At 39.4% G+C, this 26,690-nt stretch overlaps 1 protein-coding gene across 2 annotated transcripts in view; it reads left to right on the top strand.

The window, feature by feature from the left end:
• The window catches only part of HSPA12A (heat shock protein family A (Hsp70) member 12A), a 78,861-nt gene that overhangs the window by 11,209 nt on the left and 40,962 nt on the right, over positions 1-26,690 (top strand). Inside the window, exons 1-2 of one of the 2 annotated variants that reach the window (XM_065843484.2) lie at positions 9,708-10,038; positions 24,504-24,589. In XM_065843484.2, the coding sequence (XP_065699556.1) occupies positions 10,011-10,038; positions 24,504-24,589 (114 nt within the window). In that variant the 5' untranslated portion in view covers positions 9,708-10,010. Of the gene's footprint in view, positions 1-9,707; positions 10,039-24,503; positions 24,590-26,690 lie in introns of those variants that run through there. The other variant, XM_071812185.1, reaches the window with a different exon arrangement.

Genomic DNA, 26,690 nt, shown 5'->3' with positions numbered 1-26,690 from the left:
TCTCTTTTTTTGTCTGTGCTAACTGTATGTATTCAGTCATTTCAAGTCCTTGAAATTTCAAATACATCTAGGAAGGCACAGTTTTGAGAGAACTACCTCAAGGCAAAGTTAATTTTCTTTCCAACAGAAAAAGAATTCCTTGTAATTGCATATAGAGTTTAAAATCTTGTAAACACATGGATACACAGAAACATCTATTACAGGGGAAAATACTTGTGCCAGTGAGGTTGTCAAAGGATGTAGAAATTGAGGTAGCTTTCCAGCTGGCTCTGAAAAGCAATTTTACAATTATCTCCTGTGATTTTCACTGAGGATTAGGTGCCTCTGAATTTGAAAATCACAATAGGCATCTAGCTATTTCTGAGTGCTCTAAATGCTGGACATTTGCTCTTTCTGGTGTTGAGCAGCTGCATCTCAGAAAAAGCAGCAGTAAGTTAGACTCTTCAAAAACTAAAATTAACCATTCAGAATTAGTGAGTGCTTCTAAACTATTTTTTCCTCACCTTAAGTCTTGAGAGATACTGAGCCCTCACAATACCCATGCAGTGCTATGGAAAATGAGTTATGGGATGCCTGTGAAAGTTAACTCCAGCGCAAAATCAAGACGATGACAGTTAAGTGTGCTGCTTTTGTACTGATTAAATACCCACCACTGAAGAGTCTGAAGAAGGAAGGGTGACTATAAATATTCATGGCAGTGTTTGGATTGCTTACATGTCCATTGTCTGTATGGTCCGTTTATGACTGGGAAAACAATTTTAAATTAATGTCATTCCAAACCCATGTATTTGTAGAAAGTGCCCCTCAGATCTTGCATCAGTGAACAGGAAGATCTGTTTGATACAAGCTCCCTATTTTCCCTGTAGCTAAGTACAGTATTTCATGTCTTATTAACATAATCTATCTCCAGTGAAGTTTATAAGCCTTGACAGATTATCACCTCGGATGAGAAAAAGGATGACAGAGAAAATTTACTTTTACGAAGTCAGTCTTTCTGGAGCTGTTCTTGGACAGCTTGACACTGAAGGCTATAAACATAGACTGGAATCTGAAACCTTTTCTGCAATGACCTTGTTTTAGAAAATACTATTCTTATCTGCTCATGCTTATTCTTCTCTCAGCAGTCAGCCCTCACAGTACACTCCTCACCATGTGCTCCTTTTGTTTCTTGAGCAGTACCTTCCTATTTACTTTTTGTTTACTACCCTTTTCTATTCAAGTCATGCATCTGAAAACCTACTTTATGCTAGTACCAGAATTATGTTAGTGAACCATTTGATTTGATACAGGCTTGTCATCTCTGACTGTTTCTTCTCCATGTATTTGGAAGAAGGCTTTTCCAGGAGGAGCACTGATCCTGCATTGAGCACTGCATTAAATTACACTTTAGTGGCAGTAGTTTTGTGCATTCAAATTTAAAATTGTCCATTCTTTATATTAGTAAAAGAAGGTCACTACTTTCTAAATAACAGAGCAGTCATATGCAAGCTTAAGACCAAGGACTGAAAATACAGACTCAGCCAAAAGTACAGTCCTTTGGAAGAGAGATGTCAAATGGATCTGAACAGTATTTTTACACATATTTCACTGTTTATAAACAGTGTCAAGTACTTCTTTTTGTATGAAATTTTATGCTGCCATTCTAAACAAACCAAATGCAGCTTCCTGTGGTGATGGCTTTTTTTATTGCGCTTGCACCCTGCCCATATGACACACATTTTCTGCCAAACTGATTTTAAAGAAGCACCTACATTTATTTTCACTGTCCTGTGTTTCAAAGCCAGGAGACCCTGGATGAACAAAGATCATCTGAGCAGCAGACACATTAATCTCAGTGCATTTGCTCTGTTTGGGTTTCCAAATGTCCTTGCTGAGATCTGTTGGTATTGCAAGATCCCCAAAGCAATCTAGTTTCCTTTTCACCATGTTCTGTCCTCCTTTTTTTTTTTTTTTTTAAATAAAAGACAACAAAAACCAAAACCACAAAAAAACTCCAAACAAACTCCTATTGTGTAGCAGACATCTTAAAACATCTGAATCCAGAGACTATGACAATCATTCTGGTGATGGAGTCAGTCACAGTTTCTGTGTAACAACACAGATGAATGAAGTGCTAGCTAAAGAATATCTGTGTTAGAAACATTGACATATGTTACATCCTCTATTATATAGTTCCCAGATACCAAGGCAATTGCCACTTAACCTCAGTGTTTCAGGGCCTGATTTAAAGTATTGAAAGTGATGGGAGATTTTCCATTGATTTGAGTAGATTTTGAACCCAGTTGAAAGAAGCTGCAACCAGAGTTTGCCATCCTGTCCGAAATACAAGAAGGCATGGAATATTTTTGTGACCAGTGACAGTCCTGGTTTTATAAGATACACATGCATACACAGTATACTAAAATAATCAGCTGTGTCTTTTTCTAAATGATAATCTTCACCAAGAAATAAAAATCAGATCTTTTATTGCAACTGATAGAGTCAATATTATGTGATTCTTCTTTTGTCAATGAAAAAGCAAATTAGTGTGATTTCATTATGTTTCTTCAAAGGATTAAAGCATCATTCTTATGGTAGTTAAGAGTGACAACATTTAAAGGAGTATTAGTTTTTCTCCTGAACAAATTCTTGGTTTATTGAATTACCAGACTTGGGCAGTTAAGTAATAACGTAGGCTAAACATTTAAAGGAATGTCAATTACATTCTTTTCTTCTGGCAAATAAGACTAAAATAATAAATCATTATTGAAAATACCACAGGCAAATCCAACAGATTTAATAAGAGGAAAGGTGTTCCTTGTGTTGTATGTGCCAATTTAAAGATTTTGGTGCATTTTTTTCTGCTTAAAGGAGGATGGACAGATAACAGACTTCCCCAACTCACAGCTTTATGCTTCATCAAAGCAAGAGTTGAATCATGGTTTCTGATTTCAATTACATTTTAAGTCAGTAGAGTTCTTCCACCTTCTTTTTATTTTTTTACATCTGTTATTGAATTCTGAAGTCAGGGACAAACTGTAATCTCATTTACATTTGTGTAAATACAGGAAATAGCTTATTTTTGCTTCTATTTTTGATGTAGCTGTTGTAATTAATTCAGTATTTCTTCATAGAAACCAAATATATTATATATTACGGTGATGATAATCCCATGTAAGATTAACTTATTGTCTTTAAAATAGTCATGTCTTTGTTAGATGACTGTTGGATTGTTACTTATTATATAATTTGACTTTTTAATTACTTGCTAGTGCTCACAGTAATTCCTCACCTTTGCAGGAATAATATGACTTACTGATTCATAGCCTTTATTTTAGCACACTAGACTCCATGTTTAGAAATCTTTAAAAACTTTTATTGATGACTTTTTTCAGGAAGATTTCACAGTAAGTGATAAGAGTGGTATAATCTTATGGAATTGGCATCCCTTTAGTGACTAGGGAGAAAAAAATGATCAAAGATCTTATGCAACCTGTGGTGAGATAAATTAGATATTGAACAGAAAACCTCACTCTGTTCATTTGGGATATTATGTACTTTCATATATATGTGTGTGCCCTAATTAATTATTCCAAAAATAGAAGTATGTGGTAGTTAACGAAGAATGTACAGAGAGGAGTGGCACATCAAGATTCTGACAAAATATTGGTGATACTTAAGACACCATTCATTTCAGACATTTTAACCAAGTTTTTTTCTTCTTCTGTGTGATTTACTATGCTTTGTTTACCCATGATTGCACATATGGTACCATCTGATCTTGTAAATATAATTTCTTATCAAATATTTATTTTTAAAAAGTTATGCTCTGAAAAAAATCCAGTGTCACCTATATTTGCAGATAGATGTTTCAAGAACATTTCTAAGGCATATCTTTGTAAAACACCTTTTACAACAGTTTAGCCTTTTTGCACAATATTCTTAGAAGTAGAAATCAAATCCTATAATGGTCATATACATAAAATGTTGAAGGTTATAAAACATTGTCGGTCTTCACCAGGCACTTCTTAAGAGTGTCAGAGGGCTTTTGGTTATATTTCATTTCTCTTCAAAATCTAAGTGTCTCAGTCCTGCTGCACTGTTAAACGTCGAATGGAAGTTGGAGGTCAGTGAAATTCATTAAAATTTACTCCAGTACATAATCAGTTTATTCAGCCTTAGGTGGAGGTATAGATTCCTCTGCATACTGCAAGTAGTTTCTTGTAAAACTGATCATTATCTTCTTTCTCTCAATTGCTCTATGACTTTGCTGGCTGCATTTCTTCACTTGGCCTTCAAGCTTCTTTCATTCCTCTGTAGATGTGTCTCAGTGTGACCACTTCTACCTCCTAGATACAGAGTGATGTGGATGAAATCTAATGTGCATTATAGTGCCCACTCTTCCAATTAATTCCCTACTAATCTAGAGGATCTGAGTTGACATCTTTATTATATTTGTATATTCTCCGCACAGTTTCTCGAACATCTTGGAAGAAAAACCCTTAAGCTAACATGTACCTACATGAAACCTAAATGACTGTTTCCTATGAGTAATCAATCTGTGGAAACTGCATATAATTCTAGTTTTAAAATTTTCCCCTTGGATGAAATTTGTTTTGAGTATTGTGTCAATCATCTGTTGCTTATCTTTCAGCATGCTGCCTTTTCCTTTTAGTATTTAATTGGACCACAGGAAGCTTCAGAAAGCAGGCAGGTAGGAGTGTGGTAACTGTCATATGTTCTATATATTTCTGTGATGACATTTTTACATATCACAGGTGCACAATGAGAGAATATACTCCTATGTCTCTTGTTGAGTCTGATTATTTTCAGAGTCCTTTCCTCGTGACATTGTCAAGTTCAGTGTACTCAGGCTAGTACAGGATATTTTTAAGGAACATAATTATTACTTTCCCTGCAATTAACATTGCAATTTTGGTAATGCTACCTAATTCAGTGAAACAGTCTGCAGAGCACAGGTATGAACAAGAATACATAAACATGCCATCTGGGGGGTACAATATATTCTCTGGAACAGAGGCCATAAGAAATAAGGTGGGCAGAATTTTGTCCAGACCACCTGTGGTTCCTTCATTTTAGATGTGACTGAGCCATCTGCCACTTTTATTGACTTCAGTGGGCAACAATGTGCTCATCACTTACTTAAGCAGTGTGTATGTTCATGTAACAAAACTAAGTTCATTGTTTGATGCATATGCAGCTTAGTTTCTTTTGGAAACAATAAGAAATGTGTGGTAAAATGAGCCACTAAGGATGCACAATCTGGTTGATATTTTAAAAATGCCTTGACAGAGTAGTATTTTTTTACTATATATATAGATGGGTGCATATTTGGAGAGTAATATTCAGATGATGGCGTGATCACATCATGTTACATAATAAATCTGTTTCTTCTTTTTTTGTTGTTTGATTGTGGGTTTTTAATAATCCAGAGTAGAGGAAGGGCAGTGAATTTAAGGAAGAAAGGAGTTCAGGACATACAGTATGAGTGGAAACTTTTTGGGACTGAATTCATCTTTTGGTTCTGCACACACAGAGCCTCATGCAGTCCGTTGGGATCCACGAGAAGAGTCTTGAACATTACACTGAGGGGACTGTTGGACACACTGTTCAGTGTTCAACATACCTACACAGTATAGTTTGTAGAAGAAGTGGGAAAAAAAAAAACACAAAACAGTATAAGCACTGGGCTGCCATTTCTGCATTTGAAAGTGCTCTCCAGTGAGTGTGTTGCCATAGATTTGTGTGCACCAGAACCACTGTCCACAGCCCAACACATTTGCTGAAAAAACATCCTGCTGTGAAATGCTGGAGAATTCTATGCAGACTCTGTTCTGAGAGTGATGCACTTCCAATACATGCTGGGATACCAGGAATGAGAAATGTATAAAAGACAGGTCAAAACTTTATCATCTGTTTGTTTTGAAGAAACCCTATATATTATTTTATGCTTAGTAAGCTGCTTTATTGAAAGGGCATGACAGCGATGAATAGTTGTTCATTGTTCTTGTCTTTAGAGAGATTTCTTGAGTATTAATATAAAAAACTGTTTTTAGGAAAGGGAAAGATAGCAACTGCATCCAGGGAAACAGATTGGCAGTTGACTCTGTTGAAGTTTTCAGTACATGAACCAATAAGCAGAACTAGAGAGGTTAAAATGCATTAAGCTGAAAAACTATACAGCTGGAATGAGGGACGAGACTGCAATAACAATTATGCAGGTTACAAACCAAATTCAGGTATTGTATGTTTAATGACCTTCCAGAAGGTACATAAGAGGAAATTTTGAAGTATGAAACCACTACCCTAGGAATTTTATTGAGCAGATGGACATAGTGCTTGATGAGTGATTCCTGAGCTGCCAAGATATAGGGCATGCTTACCTTCTTTCTCTTGTTTTCAGTGTGGTGTGCTTTTTAAAGGTACAGCCATCCCTGGCACCAGTATTGGGCTGGGTGCTGGACTTCAGTGACACACTGATCTCTGTGTCTCTAATCACATCTGTACATCTCGCTGTCAAGTGCACTGATGACAATACTCACACGCCTATATTCCTTCCAGATCTCTGAGCCTAGTGTTTACAGCTCAGTGATTCTCAGTGCTACCCCATCAGTTAGACCTTCATAATCATGTGTGAGAAGCACATCACTCTTTTCACCAACTAGCCACAGTTTTGGATAGCTCTCACAACATGTGAATATGGCCCTGAAAGGACACTGGTGATCTTCAGTTTTCTCATGAAATTTTGATTGATGCCAATGGATAACATAAACGTGGGAGCTCTGCTAAAATCAGAACTGGGTTAGATAGCTATTTTTCTTGTACTCTCAGTTTATGCAAGTTATCTGAACCCCTTGTGTGGTGAATTGAATAGTGAGGCTGCAGCTTTCTAGGGATCACCTAGGATAAGAAGTGTTCTGCGGATGCAAAATACAGCATATTAAATCACTGTTCTTGATTGTGCACGAGAGGGGTTCAGTCCCAACTAGATGCTTGAGAGTGATCTTAAAGCAGGCGCCTGCTCCAGGCTGCTGCAGAAATCATACTTCTCCCCATAGTCAGGGTAATACCATAACAAGTGCTGGGTTTGGTGCTTGAATATAACACTGATGGGTGCCTTGGTTGTCTGAGAGAATAATACTTGGATGTTTCAGAGTCAAAAAAAGTTTCTTATTTTCTGCTACTACTCCATTGCAATGTACTAAGCCAGCTGATGTTAGTTCACTGAGTAGGAAAAAAATCCTTTACAGATCCACACTAAAATTGATTCTTGTGTGGAGGACAAGCTAATTAGCTTTCCTAGGTGTTGGTAAGAGCAGGTATTTGGAGAATGTAGGTGACCTGACTTGTGCCATCCTTTTCAAATCTGTCTGTCTGCAGTATTTTTACATTTTAATAATTATATTTAGACTCATTTCCTGTTTTGCTTATAAAATCTCAACCTTTAAATCCACAGATTCCAAACAACCTATCAAAATGACCATAAAAATGACACTCTTCTTAATCAGCAAGTAAAAACAATAAAGTCTCTTTAGTGCTGGAGCACACCCATTTGATATGGTGACCTTTTCTAAAAGTTTTTTTTTTTCTTTCGTATGCAATACGCTTTTTAAACTTGTTTCTAAGTGAGAGCTGTGACAATGGGAAAAAAAGCATTTTTGTATTTTCTATAATTTATTTTTGCCTGTATAATTTATTTTGATCTATATAAAACAACACAAAATTCATGGTGCCTCAGCCCATCATTTCATTAGTCCTTTGTTTCATATTTCAGATTGAGAATCTAATTTTACTTCAAATGCATTTTTTTACTTGGTTCATCTCATTAGATTTTAAAAATAGGTGCTCAGCTCTCTGAGAAAGGGTCTTATATCTGAAACCAGCAGTCACATGCGTTCAAATATTCTCCTTCTGCATTATTCAAGACACCTACAGCTGAGTGTGTAACTTAGGCAACCTGGCTTGATATTGAATAACTTAGTCACTGCCTTGACATTCGGAAAGATGTCTGTACCCAGCAAATGCTATTTTTATGTGCGTTGCCTTGTTGCTTGAGGGATCATGGAGAATTAGCCTGCATGAAGCATTTTTTTCCTGAAAGTAAACAATTTGGATGTGTATTTGTTTTTGTTGATTGTTTTTTTTTTCCATTTGCTTTTGTTAATTATATCAATACATTTTAAAATTATTGCTATTGAAGTCCATTTAATTTGAAGCAAAAGTTTCTGCTATTTAAGTCTCTTGTCAGGAAACCAAGTATTAGAGGTGTTTGGTTTCTTATTTCTGAGTCTGTTTAATGACAGCATAAATATTCAGCCTGACTCTAAATACGTAATTAAAGCTGACTATTGCCCAGATGTTCCCCTTTGTTGCCTGGCATGGAGCAAAGGGAAGAGCAGGAAGCAGCAAGCCCAGTGCTGACTGTTCCAGTGCACGCTGGCCTTGGATTCTGGCAGAACGTGTGAGTGATCCCTGTGTCACAGAGTTTTTGCAAGGATATGAGCTTACAGCTGATGTGAATGGTAGTGAGCTGCTGTTCCACTGTTCCTGCATGTTCTTTCCCTGTCTTCTCAACAGTTTAGAAATTCCTTTTGTGCTGCACCTTTTGTGAGGTGGAGAGCTGAGGAGTTCAGCTTTTCCCTTGGACAAGACAGTGGATTTCAGGGAGAGGTCGTCTTTTTAGAGTGCACAGGATTGAGATTGGTCAAGTGTGTAGATGTGAAACAGTTTACTGCTTTAATTTTAACTTTTGTGCCACACCTTCTGTCCTTAAAGGGAATAAAACTATGGGGATCAGAGCTGATGGCATGAGAGAAGGAAATCAGAGAACAAATAGAGGCAGGTTGCTGAGTAAGCATCTGCAACCTGGATGTTTTGCTTCAAAATTCCCCAGTCCTTGGACCTTTCAAAGGGATCCTGCCGTGTGTGAGTAAGAGCTTTGGTGGGAGAACTCAGGATAAACTTTGTCTGGATTTTACATGGTGATGAATGTTCAAGTGACCTCCTGAGCCTCGGAGTTAGCAAGGAACTGAGACTGTGCTTGGAGTTGATGCCCTTAGTTATTCTATGTGAGCTGCTGGCAGAGCTGTCAAACGTGAATGGCTGCTGAGGCTGGAAAGCAGAGTCAGACCATGAAGCATAAGGAGGAAAACAGGAAAACGTTTTTTCTCCTCCAGAGTTGTTCATGGGAGGATACTAGCCTTGCTTTTATTCTGGAGCTTGTAATGCCTTCTTATTTAGTTTGGAAAACTCTGAAGTGACCATAGGAGTGTCTCTCTCCCAGGTCCTGGAGACAAGTTAATTAGCTAGATTCTGGCACTGATGGCACTGCAGAACGACACGGGAGAGTTCCCTCTCAAGGCAAATAAAAAGCATCCCATGCTCTACGAGTTACGCCGTGATTCATGGTTTGGGGGGACTTGTTAATGATTCTGACTGTTAAGGTTAGCTGTACCTACACCCTCCTGACAACCCAAAGGCAAACAACCAGCATAACCTCTGCAAACCACATAATCGCTCTGTCCCTAGCAGGACTCCAGAACCCTTTTTCTGCCGCACACGGATGAGGCAGTATGTCACTTTCGGGCAGGGAGGGGGTGCTCTTTTTATAGCTGTCATCGTGAGGGGTTTTCTGCTTCAGTAGCCTTGAAATCCGCAGCTGGGGCTGGGCGGGGCTGCCCTCAGCCCCCCTCCCCGCGGAGCGCCCCACCGCCTTCGAGCTGCAGCCGCAGCCGGGGCTCCCTTGTGCGGCTGCGGGGAGCAGGCGGGGAGGGGCTGCGCAGCCCCGCAGCCTGGGCGGGAAAGCTGTCAGCGCCGGGCCGAGTGCGGAGGCTTTCCCTTGGCTCTCTGCACCGTCTGCAGGAAGGCGCGGCGGGGTGGGGACGGGAGGAAGGAGCGGAGCCTCCCCCGGGTTGGATAGCGCAGCTCCGCCGCCGGCCCATGCCTTGGCGAGCGCAGTGAGCGGGGCGCGGAAGGCAGAGAGCCGCGGGGCGGCGGCGGGCGGCCGGGCCATGTCGGAGACGGAGAGCGGTGCTGCAGGTAAGGGCGAGCGGCCGTGCTGCGCGGCCGAGCGCGGCCCCGCGCCTGCCGGGCCCCCGTCGCAATGCAGGAGCGTTGCCGGCGGCAGGCGCGGCACAGCCCGGGCGCTCCTCCGGCACGGCACGGCTCGGCGGGGCGGCCCCGGCTTATCGGGGGAAATGATCTGGAGCCAGAGCCCCGTCCGGAGGAGGGGGAGGCGGGGAGACTGCAGACAATGTCCTGGCGTCTGAGCCGGTCCCGCCGCCCCGGCTCTGTCCGCGCTCGCCGGGCGGTTGCGGCATGGGGCAGGGCCGCCAGCGTCCTGGCTTCCCCGGCGGGGTTTGGGGGTGCCCGTGCGGGGCTCCGCGGGCAGGGACGGCTGCGACAGCGGGGGGTGGCTTGCTGCAGAGCTCAGCCCGGCGAACCCCGCCGCCTGCTGCGGAGCAGCCGCGGCTCATCACGTGTTGTCCCTGGGGGGAGCCGATGCAGCAGAACGGGAGGGGATCCAGGTGAAAAAACAATGCGGAGGCATTGCTGGGGCGGGGGCGGGCGCCCTGCCCGGGCACCGGTGCTCTGCGGCGAGCGCGACCAGGCGGCGCAGCATCGCTCCTGGCGGGGGGGGGGGAGCCTTTGTGGATCCGCCCTCCTCGCGGATCGGGGTCTCCCTTTCCCAGCAACGGCCCAGGAGACGGGGGTGAGGGCTTGCGCTGGAAATCAGGGGCTACTGCTGCAATGAAGGAAGGCACCGTTTTTATCAAGTAGCCTCATGCACTGGCTGCTCGGTGGGAGAGACAGCGCTGTCTGGGATGGGAGGCTAGCTTTAGCATCCTGGCGCAGCCTCGGGGACCAGAGAGCGCCCAACGAAGCGCAGGGATGGGATAAAACCCGAGTGGTTCTGTGTTACCGTGCGCGACTCTCTGACTTTGCAAACTTGACGTATGAGTTGAGGCGATCTGAAGCTTCTTTTGCTTGAAATAATGATTCAGAGGTTTTTGTCCTTTTGTGATTACACTTACGCCTGATAAAAATAACATAGCCTTTGGAGGATAGGGGTGGTCTCTCCTTGTGTGGGAAGGGAGCTGGGGGAGGGAGGAGGATTCGTTGGATACAAATGATATGGGTGACTAACCCTAAGGGAAATGCAGACAGCCTGATTTCATTTGATCTCTCCATCCCTTTCTCACTGACTGATTCAAAGATTTGAGAAAACTGTAATATTGAGCCTAAAGTGCTGGCAGTAACGTATGGAGAGACTTAAAAGGTTGAGTTTATACAGATCATAATGGGTTTGGAGAATATTTTGCATAAAATAGCTTAATTTTCAGTGCAAGCGGAATAAGAGAGTCAGAAAGTATGCATAAAAAAACCCCATAAAAGAATACTTAGAAACTAGTTGAATCTTTAAGATGACTGGCTCTACTGGATTCCCTCCCCCACCCCAATCTAAATATTTTCTCAGTGCTTCCTAAATAAACTCTCTAATGTCTGTTTGTTTTGAAGTAACCTGTAACAATTTTCTAGCATGCAGCTGACAAGAACAGACCAACAGGTTCGTTTGTCTTTAGATGACAGGTTATCACGTGTTTTGTTTTCTGCAAAGTTGCAAGGTTAGTCTGCTGCAATGCTGAAATTGAATAACTTGTGACATAGGAAAAATCTTTGTAGGAGGGATTTTGTTAGAAGGCACAAGACCGTGTAGTAAAGCAATGATTTGTTATGCCAGAAATCTTTATGTTCTTTCCATGCACTAGAAAGTTAAAGCTGTCAGAGAAAAAAAGGCTTCAGGGATAAACTGTGATTTAGTGAGTGTTGTTGCATTGACAGTATTGAAGCTACAGTCACTTATTACAGCATAGCACAATGCGTAAAATAAATGTCTATATGTGAAACAGCCAAGTGTTGTATGCAGTGCCTGCCAATCATTTTTATAGCTTCAGCTAGCACAGCATTGCGGTATCTGCAGCTTGGTTAGTATGAGCCTGGATGAAGTTGTTCATGCCCAGGAGCTGTTGCATGTAAAGCTTCTAATTATACTGACTTCTAGTCTTTTCAAAGCCATTGGCTCTTAACTGGGTGACACTGATTCAACCAACAAGTTTTGCTTAATGCTACTGTCAGCCTAGAAGCTGTTGGTCTGAATATTTAGTTCATTCCCACTGGGACAGCAGTTGATGTTCAACGGAGCTGCCCTGCTCTGTACCTGCAAAGCTTCCCCAAACCTGCAGTCAGCTGTAGTGAGGCTGCAAGAGGTCTGGTCTGTCCAGAGGCTGATTTAGCTGATGTATATATGGTGAAAGGGGGCTCTGTCCTAGTCTAGAGGGTGTGACTGGGTCGTCTCTCAAGTGCAACTTCCATCAGGAGCTGGGAGAGGCTGCTGTGGTCTTGCATGGGGGCTCAAGTTAGAGCAGCCTGCAGGAGGACTGGAGTGCTGCCTCAGCTACAAAAGACCTGGTTCCTGCAAGCAAATGTCAAGATTTAGGATCTATTTTGCCTTCTGACCTTGTCACTGGTGGTTGAGGTTATATATGAGTTGACTGATGTCTTGTCTTGTGCTCTTTTCTGCCAAGTGGTGTGATTTTTTTTTTTCCTTTTTTTTTTTTTTTTCTTAAAGCTAAAGATCTGGTCAAATATTATTAAATTTCCAGTTCCTTATTCTTCTAAGCTGTTCTGGGTGATTTGTTACCTTCTTGCTGTCCCCTACAATTTCACATATTGTATCTCTAATTGCACGAAAGAACCATCCCTTTAAAAAAAAAAAAAAAAGATACACTTTTTGTTTTAGAACAATAACAGCCAAAAGATACCATCACCTCTAGTTTTTGTACCTGAGTTGGTTCTGCCTTTTGACGATGTGTCAGATGGGATTTCACGAGTGTTGACTTGAAACAGCATATCATTTATGATTTTAGAAACTTCTCTTTGTGGCTGTTTTAATCTGTAGATATTGTGAAGGAGGAAATTGGCTTTTTTGGATATTTAAGAAAGCTGCGCTGACTCTCAATAAATGATAAGAGAAAATGTGAAAGGAATAAAAACCAGTGCACTTACATGATGCTACTTCTGAGTAGGAGAACAAGAACAATCATGACCTTAATTAGGTATGAAGCAGCATGACCTTTTGGGGAAATTTGGGGGTATTCCTTTTTTTTTTCTTTTTTCGAGTACAGTCGATGTCGACATTTTTCATATGCAACTTAGTGAAATCTTTAGAATATTTTCCCTATATATAAATTACCTTGGTTGCTTATGTATTCACCTTCTAAATGGCACTTGTCACTTTTCTATTTAACAGCCTTGCTAGTTGAAAATAGAAATGGGTGAAACACCAGGTTGCATCGCTATCATGCAGGCTTGTTTAGCTCTATAGCTTCAATGGTGAAAGAGAGAGGTACCAGGAGGGCTTGGAATCTGCTTCAGGAATGAGCTCTGAAGTCCATCAGTTGTGATTGTAAATGGTATGTTTGCTTCACAGATGTTTTGCTGAAGAGCATGCAGCTGTTTGGTGATGTAAGGTCACAGATGTTGGTGTTGTGCTGAGGTAATGTTGCTGCCAAGTATTAACTGCAGTGATCTGAAACACCTGTGACATACCTGCACACTTCATCATCTTCACTGTGACAAGTGTCCTGGGTCATTAAACTGAAACTGCCTCTTCTCAGTGACCAGGCACATTTGGTCCTAACATTCCATAGCTCTCATTGCTCAAAATATGTCAACTACAGCCCATGTGCTGTGCTGTTAAGAAACATAGTGATATGCATTTTAAGTAAACAAATGCAAGTTATAAATTTTGCCATAACTGCTATTAAAGCAATGACATTTCAGTGTTACAAAATTAGCATGGCAGTGATAAACTGTGTAAGTAATCGTTATTAAAACAGGAAATTCCTTCAAAATCTGTCTCAGAGGGATTTGAGAAAGGTTTTCATGTAAATGGAAATGCAGACAATTCTAGTAAAGTAAGCAAATAAATAAACTATAAACTAAATACTCAGAAGATGGAGGGCAGCACTCAGGCTAGAAAGCCTTTGTTCTTTACTAAGGACTTAACTAAATGTCCTTCCTCAGGACTGCGTCAGAGTGTGTCAAGGACATCCAAGAGCGGCTTTATGAACTGCACTGATGTGCCCCATCATTGGCACACTGCTGTGGTCTGGTTGTGTGTGAGAGGCATTTGGTGCTCGCTGGCCCACATGAGTAGCTCTGTTGTGATTGATTTGCAGGGCTCTGGGCACATGGATCACTTCTCAAGACATCTTAATTTACAAGAACAGGAGACCTGGTGAGGGCTTTACTTCTAGCTGTTTTTTTCTGTCACTAGTTCTTCAGTGTCTGAGTCAAGACTCTCAGGCTGTGCTCTGCAGATGCAGTTTCCGAGGAATATTGAGAGTGATTTTAGTAATTGTTATCAGTTGGAGTCCAGAAAGGAGTGTCTATGTGAGTGGAGTTTCAGAGTAGCAATTTCATGTCGTTTGAGGGAGTTTATTCACTTACTCTGAAGAAAAACTGACTCTGTTGCAGAAGCCTACCCAGCCGGCACTAGTTTCCTTGGGGAGGGAGGCAGAGATAAAATATTCTCCTTCTGCTACGTCATTCTCCTGTATGAAATTATCTGGGAATGCTGCTTTGATTTGTCCATTTCTGGATACATTTTCTGTTCCTAGTGCTGGTCAGGACCACTTGAAGCAGTTCCTTTGAAGGGTTTTACAGTCTTGAGTGCTCCATGTCCACCTCTCCTGCACAGCCTTTCATCACAAGGTTCTGTGCATTTTTACATTTACACTTTTTTTTTTCTTCTTCCCTGGGAAGCCTGAAGAGTGAGTATTTGGGTGTCTCTCTCCTCCTAACAGTGATTGGACTATTTTTCTCTTTTAAGGGATAATAACATTAAAATCACAGTTTCTTTATTGTGTTCATGCCACCTCCTAGTCATTGCTTGGGAAAGGAATTCCCGTGGAAATTCATTCTTGTGGATTTCAGCATTACTTAAGGACTCTTGATGCTTAAAGCTCCGTGCTTAAAGATCAAAATACCTGTGGTTCTACTAGGCTGACTGGAAACTAGCCTCATTCCCTGGTGCCAAACACATCTAACAAATTTAACATCTCTTTCTCAAGTTTCCATGGATACCTTAGTAGAGCACATGCTGTAATCAGAACGGCAGGACATGCCATTTACAAAAGTGTTCAGTATTGCCGTTATGGAACTGCTGCATTAAAAAATCAACCTTTTGTATTAGTTTTGGTGCTTACTCAGCTATGCTTCTGTTATGATTTTAGCCACAGGAACTCCTTTGCAGGCCATACCATCTGCTTGTTAACTTTTCAGTTGGTTATCTGACTGGTTGGTGTTGGTCTCTGAGCAATGTGTATGCATAGTCGTGGCATTTGAATGTGAGCAGATGAATGCTAGTATAAAAACCTCTGGAAATGGATTTTGGTCAGCGACTGCATGATTTTATGACCCATTCTTCAAATCCTAAATATCTGCTTTTTTCTCTCCATAACTTCTCTGCTCACAAGGTGTTTTCTTTTAAGCCAGATAGCTGATCTGTTTTCTAGATCATTAAATAAAAAGGATAAAGAAACACAAAGTTATTTTTAATTTAGCTATGAAGTGTCACTCAGAAGTTAAATCAATAGCTGTAGATTATGGATTCACAGATGACTTTTCCAATGAATTATCAAATTTGACCCCATCTTTTGCAGTTTTGTAACAACTAATGTTCTTTTATTTTCCTGTCTTTGAACAAAACTAGATTTAATATCCTTGAGGAATATAAAGGGATTTATATGTAACATCGCTAATGCTGACTGCTACGAAAAGCAATAGTTATTCTAGTTTGGCTATTCTTTTTATCCCATCTCCATCTTTCTGTGTGTCTTTTTTGGGGGGAGAAAGAGTCGGGGGCAGATTTGTTTTCTATTCTTGTCAAGACTCTAAAAATGTTTGAATCATATTTGGGATTCCTGAAGATTGTCAAAATGAAGAAGACAAACATTATCAGCTGTTTTTCCCAATTCATGTTTCAAGAAAAAGGAGTCACTGCATTCATCCAACTTGATGCATTGCACGATTCTTCATGAAGCTAGCAATACTTAATAATTAAATGAGTTTATTGCCTTCTAAATAAACCACGTGCCCCCAAAGTGTTCTTATCATGTGTGCTGGATGCACTATCTAGAAAACCTCAATGGTAATTTTTTTCACTCTTTGAATAATATTCCTTTGAATATCTTGATCTAGAAAGGTAAATCTAGGATTGTGTTGCTTTCAGGATAAAATTGCATTTTGAGATGGTTCTTAAATAGAAACTTGCAGTAAAATAGGGGTTTTTATAACTCTAATATTATGATCTTACTTTTTTGAAAGAAAAAAACCCAACCAACCAGCCCACTCTCAGCTAGTAAATGGTGTTTTTCTCAAAGAAAGCGATTAGCATCAGAAATGTTCTGGTTTATGAGTGTGGTCTTGGGAATTAGAGCATAATCTTATTAGTGCCATTCCTGACAACCTTTCAGTGAGTCATGTAGGTGAAGTAGATGATGACAGATGTGATGGTGAAGGAGAAGCAGCAGGAAACCTTTTCTAGGAAGGTATCTTCACAGAACCTAGGTTCTGTACATCTGTATTTTGTTTTCTGTTCTTTATGTCTTCCTTTTTGGAAGCAAGAAGGGAGGACATGAGAGATACAAGAAAATGTTGCGCAGAGGCAATTCGTGCAAGACAGTCTGAAGGAAGCAAGTTAATAGAAGAGCTTGTTGAAGCAAGAGAAGGTTAGTGCATATTAAAGGTGTCTATTACAGAACTATATTTGTGGAATATTTAGAAAGATCCCAGAGGGTTGTCTTCTACCACTTCGAGCCTCAAAATCTGTTGTTAACCCACCTGTACGATAACATAGCGCCCGCCTTCTCTGACATGTAAACCGGGCTCAGTTTTGTCTCTCCTGGCAGTGATGTGTGTGGAAGAGCTGGAATCTAGGAAGAGAGTGATCCCTGCAAGATGCTGCTGCTGAGTTCCCCAGACCCCAGGCTCTGGGGTGTGAGCAGGTTCTGAGCAAGTGGGAACCATGTCAGGACTGGGAGGGAAGAGAGAGCTGAGTGATGGCAAAAAACTGGAAAGCTCTCAGGTCATTCAATATAGAACTGGATTTAAGAACTTACAGTGTAGATGGTGAATAGATTTGAGATTAAGGCAGCTTTAAGGTCAGATTTAGCTATTGGTAAGGACCTGGCTGAGGCTTTACAGGCCCAGTTGTGAAGTAGTATGAGAGTGTTAATAGGTCTGTTTTAGTCCAGCTTACCAAGCATTAGAGAGGTCAGATCAAATCTAGGTAGAACAGTTTTGCCTACATTCTGTCAAAAAGAGGAGAAGTGAACATAACCCATTTGGCATTTTCAGAAGGTTATTGCAAGTTCTTCTGTTTTTTCTCTCATCTTAAGGTCACAGAAAATAAGTGGTGTCTCTTGGTTTCCCTTTGCTGGTGAGGTACAGGAAAAATAATATTATCCACAAAGTGAGTGTTGGGATGAACCTGGTGTTGTTTTTTCATGCTCTTAACAATAATGTTAAAAACTTGAATTATCTCAGAAATCTTGAAAACATAGCGGAAAAGTAATTCCTCCAGCCAACCTCTAGTCATTATGGGAGGCGATGTAAAAGCATAAATGAAAAGCGTCGAAGTTGTAATGAGAAACGTCTTGTTTTTAGGATTTTATCCAAAGAATCGGTAAATTACTTAGGAAATCACTGCGCTTTAGTTGGTATCAATGCAATGAATACCAGCTCTATGTATGACCAATTATTATGAAAGGGTATCAGGAAACTTGGATTTGTGTCAGAGATTAGCTATGGCTGTATTCATAGAATGGAAGTGTATTGCAGTCTTCTACAAACCAGCTGGATGCCTACTGGCATTTTAAAACAAAGAACTCTGATTCCATTGATGGTAATAGTAGTGGTATCATTGATTTCAGTAGAAACAGAAGGTTCTTCTGATATGAAATGTGAGATCTTTTTATTAAGAATAAGAATATTTTAAGTGTTTTTCTGTATTTGCTTCTCTGTCTCTTCTTATTGTTGTTGCTCTATAATTATTTTCAAAGACCATCTTTGTATTTGCAGTAAAATGCTCTAGGTTGTCAAATTACATTTGGAAGCTGTGACATTTTGTTCTTAATGCAAAGCAAAACCTCAGCAATAGGAAAAGCTGAATAAGGTTTTCTTCAACAATGCAGCAGTTGTCAGCAAACAGCAATATGGTAAACCCTTCCTTTCCTGTTGTGCGAACATCATTAGCAAGCTTTACTTGCAGCAAAATTATTATTGATGCTCAAAATGATATACAAGATTTTGAAGAAAAAAAGTGTTTTTAATCCCACTGTTTTATTGCTTGTTGGCTACCCATATATCCATATTTCACTTGGCACTTGGTACATCATATTTTTTTTTAATTTTTCTTTAAATCCAGAGATATTGCCTGAATGGAAAATGAAGAATTTGGCAAAGATTTTAGTATGACCAGCAGCCTGAGATCATAGCTACATATAGCAATCACTCTCACCAGCTGCTGGATGGCTGGAAATTCCAGAAAAATGGCCATCAGATATGTGCAAGTGTTTGATCTGTGAAAATGATCAATATGTGCATGGTAAATTCAGTCAACTTGGATTTATTGGACCCATAAAGATCAGCTGCAATTGTGGCATTTTTAGTAGGTCTAATGCATCCTGACTTACCCTGTGCATCTGGTTCCTCCGCCTACAAATAACTGAAGAGGCTGAACAGATCTGGCAGATGGAACAGTGGATATGCATTATACAAATCAAAAAGAGTTATTGCAGCTTTTCTTTTGAGGCAAGGGTGTTGTACTACGGGAATACTCGGTGGGAAGTTTGGGAGGGCCTGGAAAAGAGTGTGATATCCAACTCTTCTCAGTGGATCCTTGTTGTTGGATCCTTCTTGTTGTGAAAGCACTTCTTAAATGCTAGAAGTGTGATCTGAAATAGGGAATAGTAGTGATCCTATTTCTGATTCAGAAAATCATGAGAAGAGCTTAATTAGCAAGAGTTTGTTTTGTGGCCACTCTGGCAGGATAAAAATGAACTTAAGATACGTTAATCTGGATATGACATACGTATTAGTGTTCAGGCATGTTCTACAGAGAGATGATTTCATGGTGATGCTGCCTGTTTTCTGTTTTGCAAAACAGCTGTAAGGGATGCAGACCACGATGAGTCCCTTTCACCATCACTTGGGCGTGAGGTCTGCGAAGTTTCAGGAGTGCTTCTCTCCAGCCAAGCCTTCTCTTTTGTAGGCATGATTGTAAGGTACTTCAGGATGTGCCTGAAAAGGTCCATGCTGGAGTTTCTGATGGCAGACTTGGGGCCTGGTACCTTTTTAAAATTTTTTTAAAAAAATTGTTTAAGTTTTTTTTTTTCCATACAATAAATTGGTGACATGAGGCATATTCAAAAATTTCTTCCCTTCCCTCTCCTGAGTGCATTTCTGTGCTTCATATCCTGCTCCCTAAATTCCTGTTTTTACTTGTTTTGTTAAATTCTTACTTAGAGACAATTCACACTTAAAGAAACTTTAGTTCATCTGCTGCCTATGTTACTTGGGTTACAGGTATCCTTCTGTAAGCAGAGTATCCACTGCCCTGGCATGGTGCTTCACCGTTGAAATGAACAATTTCCCTAAGTGAAGCAGAAAATTTGCTGATTCCTGGTGTAGCTGAATTACATAATGCTAAATATTTAATAAAAGCTGAAGAAAAAGTGATGAATTTTATAACAAATGATTAATTTAATAGAGAAGAGACGGTTTTGTGTAGCTACTGAAAAAAAGATTTGTTTTAGTACCAGCTTAGTGACTTGTGGCAGCAAGGTTTAGCAGTCATCTTTCTTAAAGCAGGTTTAAGCCTGATGTCTTAAAACTGATTATCTGGGACCACAGGGTTCCATGTCTGATACTTTCAGTGGTTCACTAAAACTCATTTATCTGATGCTGAATAGGGTTACGTGGCAGGGGCTCCCAAACAGTCAGAACAGACTGGGAGTCTTCCAGAGATCACCTTCTGTTAACTGATCTTTCTAATTAAACAGTGAGCTTGGTCCTGCTCTCTGGATCTCATAGAAAATCAGATTCAGCTGAAAATGCTATTTTTTAAAATGTTCACAGTATATCAGCTAAGTTTTTATAAATGCTGTGGACTTTGCTTTTACTCTGTGTTCTGTGACACTTAAAAGGTTAATCCTTCATTGCATTTAGTCATCAGTGACGTTGGAAATCTAGATTGTGGTTGATCATTTACTGAAAACCAGAAAAAGCTAAACTGATTAGCTCTTGCAGGAAACTACAGAAAATAAACTCTTGCATGTGTTTAGATGAAAAGAAGTAGTAATTTAAATTAAATCTGCTAATCCAGCAATTGCAGCTAATATGATAATGGACATGATTCATTACTAATACAGTATTTGCTGATTTTGTAATTTAACCAATTCCACAATTGTTTGGGAATTTGCAAATAACCCTTTGAATGTTAAAAAAAAACAAAACAAAACAAAAGCAAACAAAAAACTGAAGAAGAGTCCTCTCTATTTTTCCTTTCTCTTTTTGTCGCCTTGAAAATGCACAAGGTGTTCTTTGGCAATTGCTTACATTAGCACTGAAGTCAGAAATTGTAACAGTGTGGTTGGATTCATTCTATAAACATTTAGTTAGATTATCAGAATCCTTGAGATAGCCAGTTATGTTTCAGGTTAATGGTTATAAGCATCAATATGATCATAATGTTATACATAAGTAGATGAAGGGATTTATATTCAAAAAGTTTGCATCCTAGATAGAAGATTATTTTAAATATTGTATCTTTGAGGACTTACTGTTATTTGGGTTCTAAATCACATTCCTTCATTTGTTTTGGCATGCAAATTGTCAATAATCAAATGTTCATTTAACGCATGCTGTTTAGCTCTGTTTTTTTCATAGTGTGTAGTTTGACACAGATAGAGATCATTGGTAAACATGGGAGATAAAGCTGGAACTTGAGCTATGTGGGACACTACTTGGTTGTGTTTTTTCATTACAGAAGGCTTAATAAGTCATCCTGGGTTTGAGAACTGTTTAAATACCATGATACTATCCAGGACATCTTTTTAAATTGTTAAGAAGTGGAATTTACTCCCAAAGGCTAGCCATCACTTTTTGTTGCATGATTGCAAATCAAGTTATTTGCAACAGTTTTCCTATTCTCTGGCTTGTAACAGATGCTTATTTTCTTTCAAATCAACCAATCAGTCCTTTAGAAATATGAGATTTTATATATCCAGCTCTTCCTGAAATATCCATGTGTTTACTGCTCTTCAGAACAGAGCTGTAAAAATTGTGACACATGCATGCTTTTCTTCCCCAAGCAAACACAAGCTCAACAAAATATAAAAGTCCCATATGCATGAGTGTATTTTAACGCCTTTCAATGTAGATAGAGTAGATAGCAAAATGTTACAAATTTCCTAATTTCGTTTGTTTTTAAGAATGATTTCACTGCTTGTTAGAAGAACTCTTGGCAGTAAATCCAGGGTGACTGGCTTGCAAACCATTTTCTGTAAATGCCAACTGCACTGATAAATGTATTTTTAACTTCCCAGTATTCTGCATTACACTCATTCAGTTATTAGTTCTGCAAACTCTCTGGTAGTGTCAGGGCCTCTTTTAACAGCTGAGTTGCAATATAACAATTATGGCTGCCCCAGTTATTGCACATAATAAGTTAGTAGTCTCATAAAATGAGTTGCAATGTAATGCATCTGCTGCTTGTACCAACATGATAGCAGCTCTACAGAACCACTGCAACAGGACGTGTTGGTTAAAATTTTGGTTTGCTACAGAGGTTGTAGTATTGCCTGCCATGGTTTCCTTCTCTTGATCCAAAAAAGCTCTAGGCTGGTGATACATAGGACTCATTGTAGAATTCTTTTGCTTAACTGACCATTTGCAGGAGCTGCAGTGAATACAGTGCAGAGTGGTCATGGGTTTAGAAGGTGTTTTTTTTTCCTCTGGTCAAAAAATACTGGTAGATCACAAAGAGCTTAACCTTCTAGCAGAGTTGAGCAAGTTGATGAGAATTAGAAAAAGTTAAACCTTCCACAAACCCAGCTTTTATGCCCAAGTTTTCAAGACCATTCTGAAACTGAAATGGACAACTTATTTTAAAAATTTTGGATGAAAATGTCTAAATCCATTTTCTGTTTTCAGCAATATTTTTAATGGGTAGTTAACACAGGCCTGGTCTCTGCTTAGCACTCTTTGTTAGCAAATATTTTTATACTTGTGCATACAGTAAGTGTCCATGTACACATTTGATACCTGTGGATAATCAGAAGTTAACTAAGTCAAATTATTGATAAAACACCAGCCAAGTTAGCTCAGTTCCATTGAACGAATATGCATATTGTGCGGGTTATATAAGGACTGTTCTCTCTCTGAGAGACAAAAATAGTGTATGCTGTAGCACAGGATTTTCTGAGTTGTATATAGAGCTGTAAATAACCTCTCAAGGTACACCCAGGCTGATAACTGAAGACAGGTTGGAAAACAGATCGCTGAAACATGAGTGCTGAAGCAGGTAATGAAAATAATTGGTAGCAAAGAGAAACACTGAAACATATAGATAGTGATTTGAAGTCTACACTTCTGTGTTTCAAATCTAGCATCACAAGTGAGGGAAATGTACCAGTTTCCAAAGGTGTTGAGTCAGTATTGCCGTGTTCTGGTCCGCCCAGGAAGTATTGAGGCTGGTCCAGTCAGGAATGACAGCAGGATGCAGGAACCTGTTTTGTTACTAATTCCTTTTTTTTTTTTCCAATGCTGAAATACTGTTCTTTAATTCTATGAAAAACACCGTGTTGATGGTACAAAAATTAATCTGTTTCGAAAAGAGGAGGAAATTGCACAGAGGGGGTTGATAACGGCATATGAGGCTGATAACAGCATCTGATCCAACTATATCTTAACGAACCGAGCAGATTCTGTGCCTGGCACACTTGGCCTACGGATTTTTGTACTTTACCACAGGAGTAACATAATATATTCTTGAAGAACTTGTATAGGAAATGTGAATATTTTCCTTCTGCAAGTGCTCCTGAAGAACAGGGTGAACATGCATGTTATAACTTGAACAGAAATAAATGTTGTTACAAGAGCAATATTAAGATTTGGAGGAAGATTTTTTTTTTTTCCTGTGGGCAGATTATCCCGTAGTTACCTGCTGCAGAGGTTTTGCATCTTCTGTGGGAAACAACATGTACTTGATTACCAGGAACAACAGGATTCTTCACTAAGTAGTTCTAAGGTCTTTTCTTGGAGAGCAGCTCCTGTGTCATCTTAGAATAGGGCTCTGACTTGTCAGTCATGTCTAGGAATTAGATGTGATATGTAAATATGCATTTTATTGTGCAATACATCCAAGTAAGTGAGAAAAATGTTTAAATGTATTTAATATTTATGACGGAGTCTCTCTCTTGAGAGACTTATTAAATAATTCTGCTTTACATCTGATTAGGTTGTATTCTGCAGAAGAGAATTCGGTAAACTCAAGGCTTAAATTTGGGGGCAGAGGGGTATGACCATGTACGGGGGATGTGGTATCTTTTCTACGTTCCATTTTGATAAACTGTTGCAGTTTTCGTAAGAGAATATATTATATATAAATCCACCTGAGTCATCAATGCTTAATTGTTTTACTAAGCTATTTCCTTACCTGTCATCAGTGGGGTAAATATAAGAAAGTTAAATACAAATAGTGCATTACAGTATTTGCAACTTTTTTGGTATATTCCTTTAAATGAAACTTCAGTATTGAATGCAGGGTAGAAATATTTCTCCAATGATTGGTTAATAATGCTTTTGTTTTTCTCAGCTGGATTCTGTCCTGCAGTAATACTAACAGCTGCAAGATGTTTCAGTCCAGCCTGCATTGAAGAATAAAAACAGAGACAGTATTGGGAAAGTTTCATAATAAAGGTTCATGATGGAATACTTGCAATTTATTCCTTACTGTGTTGTCAAATTGATATCAGCTCCTCTTTTTCTCTTAAAATGAGTGGTTTTTTGATCTCACAACTTCTGTTTAGTTTCTACATTCACACATTTAAGTCTTAGGCTGTTGATTTGCTGCTTGCATCAGGTATGAGTTCTGATTATATCTAGGAAGTCTTCAAAAATTACGGATGGTAATGTAGTAGACGGAAGAATGGAAGTTAGTCATTAAGGTCAGACAAACATTTTAAAACCAGAGCTGCAGTTATTGTGTCATAGGGTGTTTTAAGGGCAAAAATTATATTTTATGTGGCAGCTATGGAATTCATTTTCTTTTTTAGCATATTTTTTACAACAGGAAAATAGTGTAGCAGTATGCAAAGCAACTGTCGTATCCTGTACATTTTGCTGGCTGACACTGATGAATTTTTGTTTCCTTTAAGATGCAGTTTCCTCATCTACATACTCATCACCAGCCAAAAGTTTGGGAGACCCTGGAATAACTCCACTGTCTCCATCACATATTGCGGTAAGAAATGTACTCTTAACATACAGTATATGGACATTATTTTCTCTTGAGTGTTTGGTGGGACATAACTTCTTTAGAAAGTTATCATTTCCTTGCATAGTAGTCCCTTTTATGCTATCCACAGTCTTAAGTGAAATTTTGGTCACACTGAAGTAGGGGACAAAGCTCTTGTTCATTTCACTAGAGTCCTGGTTTTACCTTTTTTTTTTTCCTGTTTGCTGAGCTGATAGATTTGCTCCTGCACATCTTTATATCGAATGCAGAGGCTTCTTGATCCTCAGGGTTCACAGATTCTGTCTCTGTATTTATCACTGATTTAGGCAGCCCCTGAAAGGTCTCATTCTGTTCAGAAGACAAGAAGGATATATGATATTCGACAGTAAAATATGAATTCTCAGAGAAAATAATCTTCTCCAACAGAGAGAGAAGCTCAATATATAACTGTTTTAGTTTGTTAAGGAAAACAGCCACCTCTGTAGGCTTTTAGAAGCAAGCAAATGCCTCATAAAGGTAGTGTGTTTTAATCCTTGCAACATGATTGCCTGCATCATGTTCGTTTCATTGACAAGCTACCATTAAAACTAAGTCCCATCTGTTTTTCAGATCATCTGCATCATCTATAACACAGTATATACACAGTGTATTTCTTGATATTGCAAGGGGTCATGTTCAGAACACATTGCTACCCTTGTCAAATTTATTCCCTAGCTTTCTGAATCAAGTTCAGGATTGTATGACGTCCCTTTTAAAGATTTCCAGAGTTCTCTCTCAAATGTTTTGTTTTATTCCCTTCTTTTCCATATAGTCTAGAACTTACCCCTTTTTCTTCTGTCATACTGATGAATTTATATCCTCTTTCAGTTAGACTTGCTCCTTAAACTATTTGAGGAAGACATGTAAATAACTTATTGCTCTAGTTGAAAAGATTTCTTAGGAAAATCCAGACAAGTCTTTCATTATTTGAGACCAAACCTTATTACTCTAATTTCTCCATTTTAAGTAGTGAGCCTATGGCCATGGAAGATGTAGGGAAACTATAGAAAGGTGCTGGAATTAGCAGGCACAGAGATAATGGAGGTTTGTGAGGAAGGTGATGGAGCGCTGCATGTGGAGAGAGGATGTTTGGCAGATCCTCTGTAAAAGACAATAAAAGTTGCTTCAAAATGTTATTGAGAGTACAGGCTGAGCAGCAGTGGTGGATTACTCAGGCATGACCTGGTTAATAATAGGTCAACAGGTCTGTTCCACCGTGATTTTGCCAAAACGCTCTGTGTGCAGATGGGTGTGTTGCCTCCCTTCACCACCTCCACCCCTGTAGCATGTGGCCCTTTCTCCAGTGTTCCCAGCTTGTTCTCTTCCTGTCCTGCTAAGCTGTTCATGCTTCAGCCACCATCAGCATGGGAACAGTAGTTCCTTGCTGTTCATTACCTATTAGTCCTTTAGACAGGATTTGTGATAGGCAACAGAATACTAGGGAGTGGTACAATTCCTTTTTTATTCACATTGTGCTCCATATAACATCATTATCATTTGAGCCATAACCCTTCCACCGCCTCTAGTTCATGTTCCCATGTTGCCCTTGACTCTGCTTTTCAGGGGTTGCAGGTTTACAGGTAAAAGACAGGGAAAAAGATTCAAATTCACTAGAAGCATCTGAACAGCTTTCCCTGTTCTAGCACAGGCAGGAGGAAAGAATGCATCTAGTGCTTACAAAATAAGTGTTATGTAAATTCTTCATAAATAAATAATTATCATGGGTTATAACACTTATTGCTGTATTTTGGGTGGTTCTGTCTCCACTAGTTTCGAATGGTAGAAGTACCTTATTTTCGAAGTTACGTACATAACTCCTAAAACCATCAAATAAGTTCCAAATATTGATGGATAGAAACGCATTCTTCAGTTGGTCAATGTAAGAAAAACAAACAAACCCATAAAAACAAAAAAACACCACAAACCAACCCATCAAACAAACAACAACCACAAAAAACAAACCAATGAACAAAAACAAATCACAAAAATACAAACCACACCAGTTCCAAAACAAATAACCTAGTGTTTGAAGGAAACTCTTGATTCAGAAGTTTATGTACAAAAGGAT

This window comes from Patagioenas fasciata, chromosome 8 (assembly GCF_037038585.1).
Source record: "Patagioenas fasciata isolate bPatFas1 chromosome 8, bPatFas1.hap1, whole genome shotgun sequence".
Lineage (NCBI taxonomy): Eukaryota > Metazoa > Chordata > Aves > Columbiformes > Columbidae > Patagioenas > Patagioenas fasciata.
Note: the sequence above shows the minus strand (reverse complement) of the source record. Positions and strands in the feature narration are given on the sequence as shown.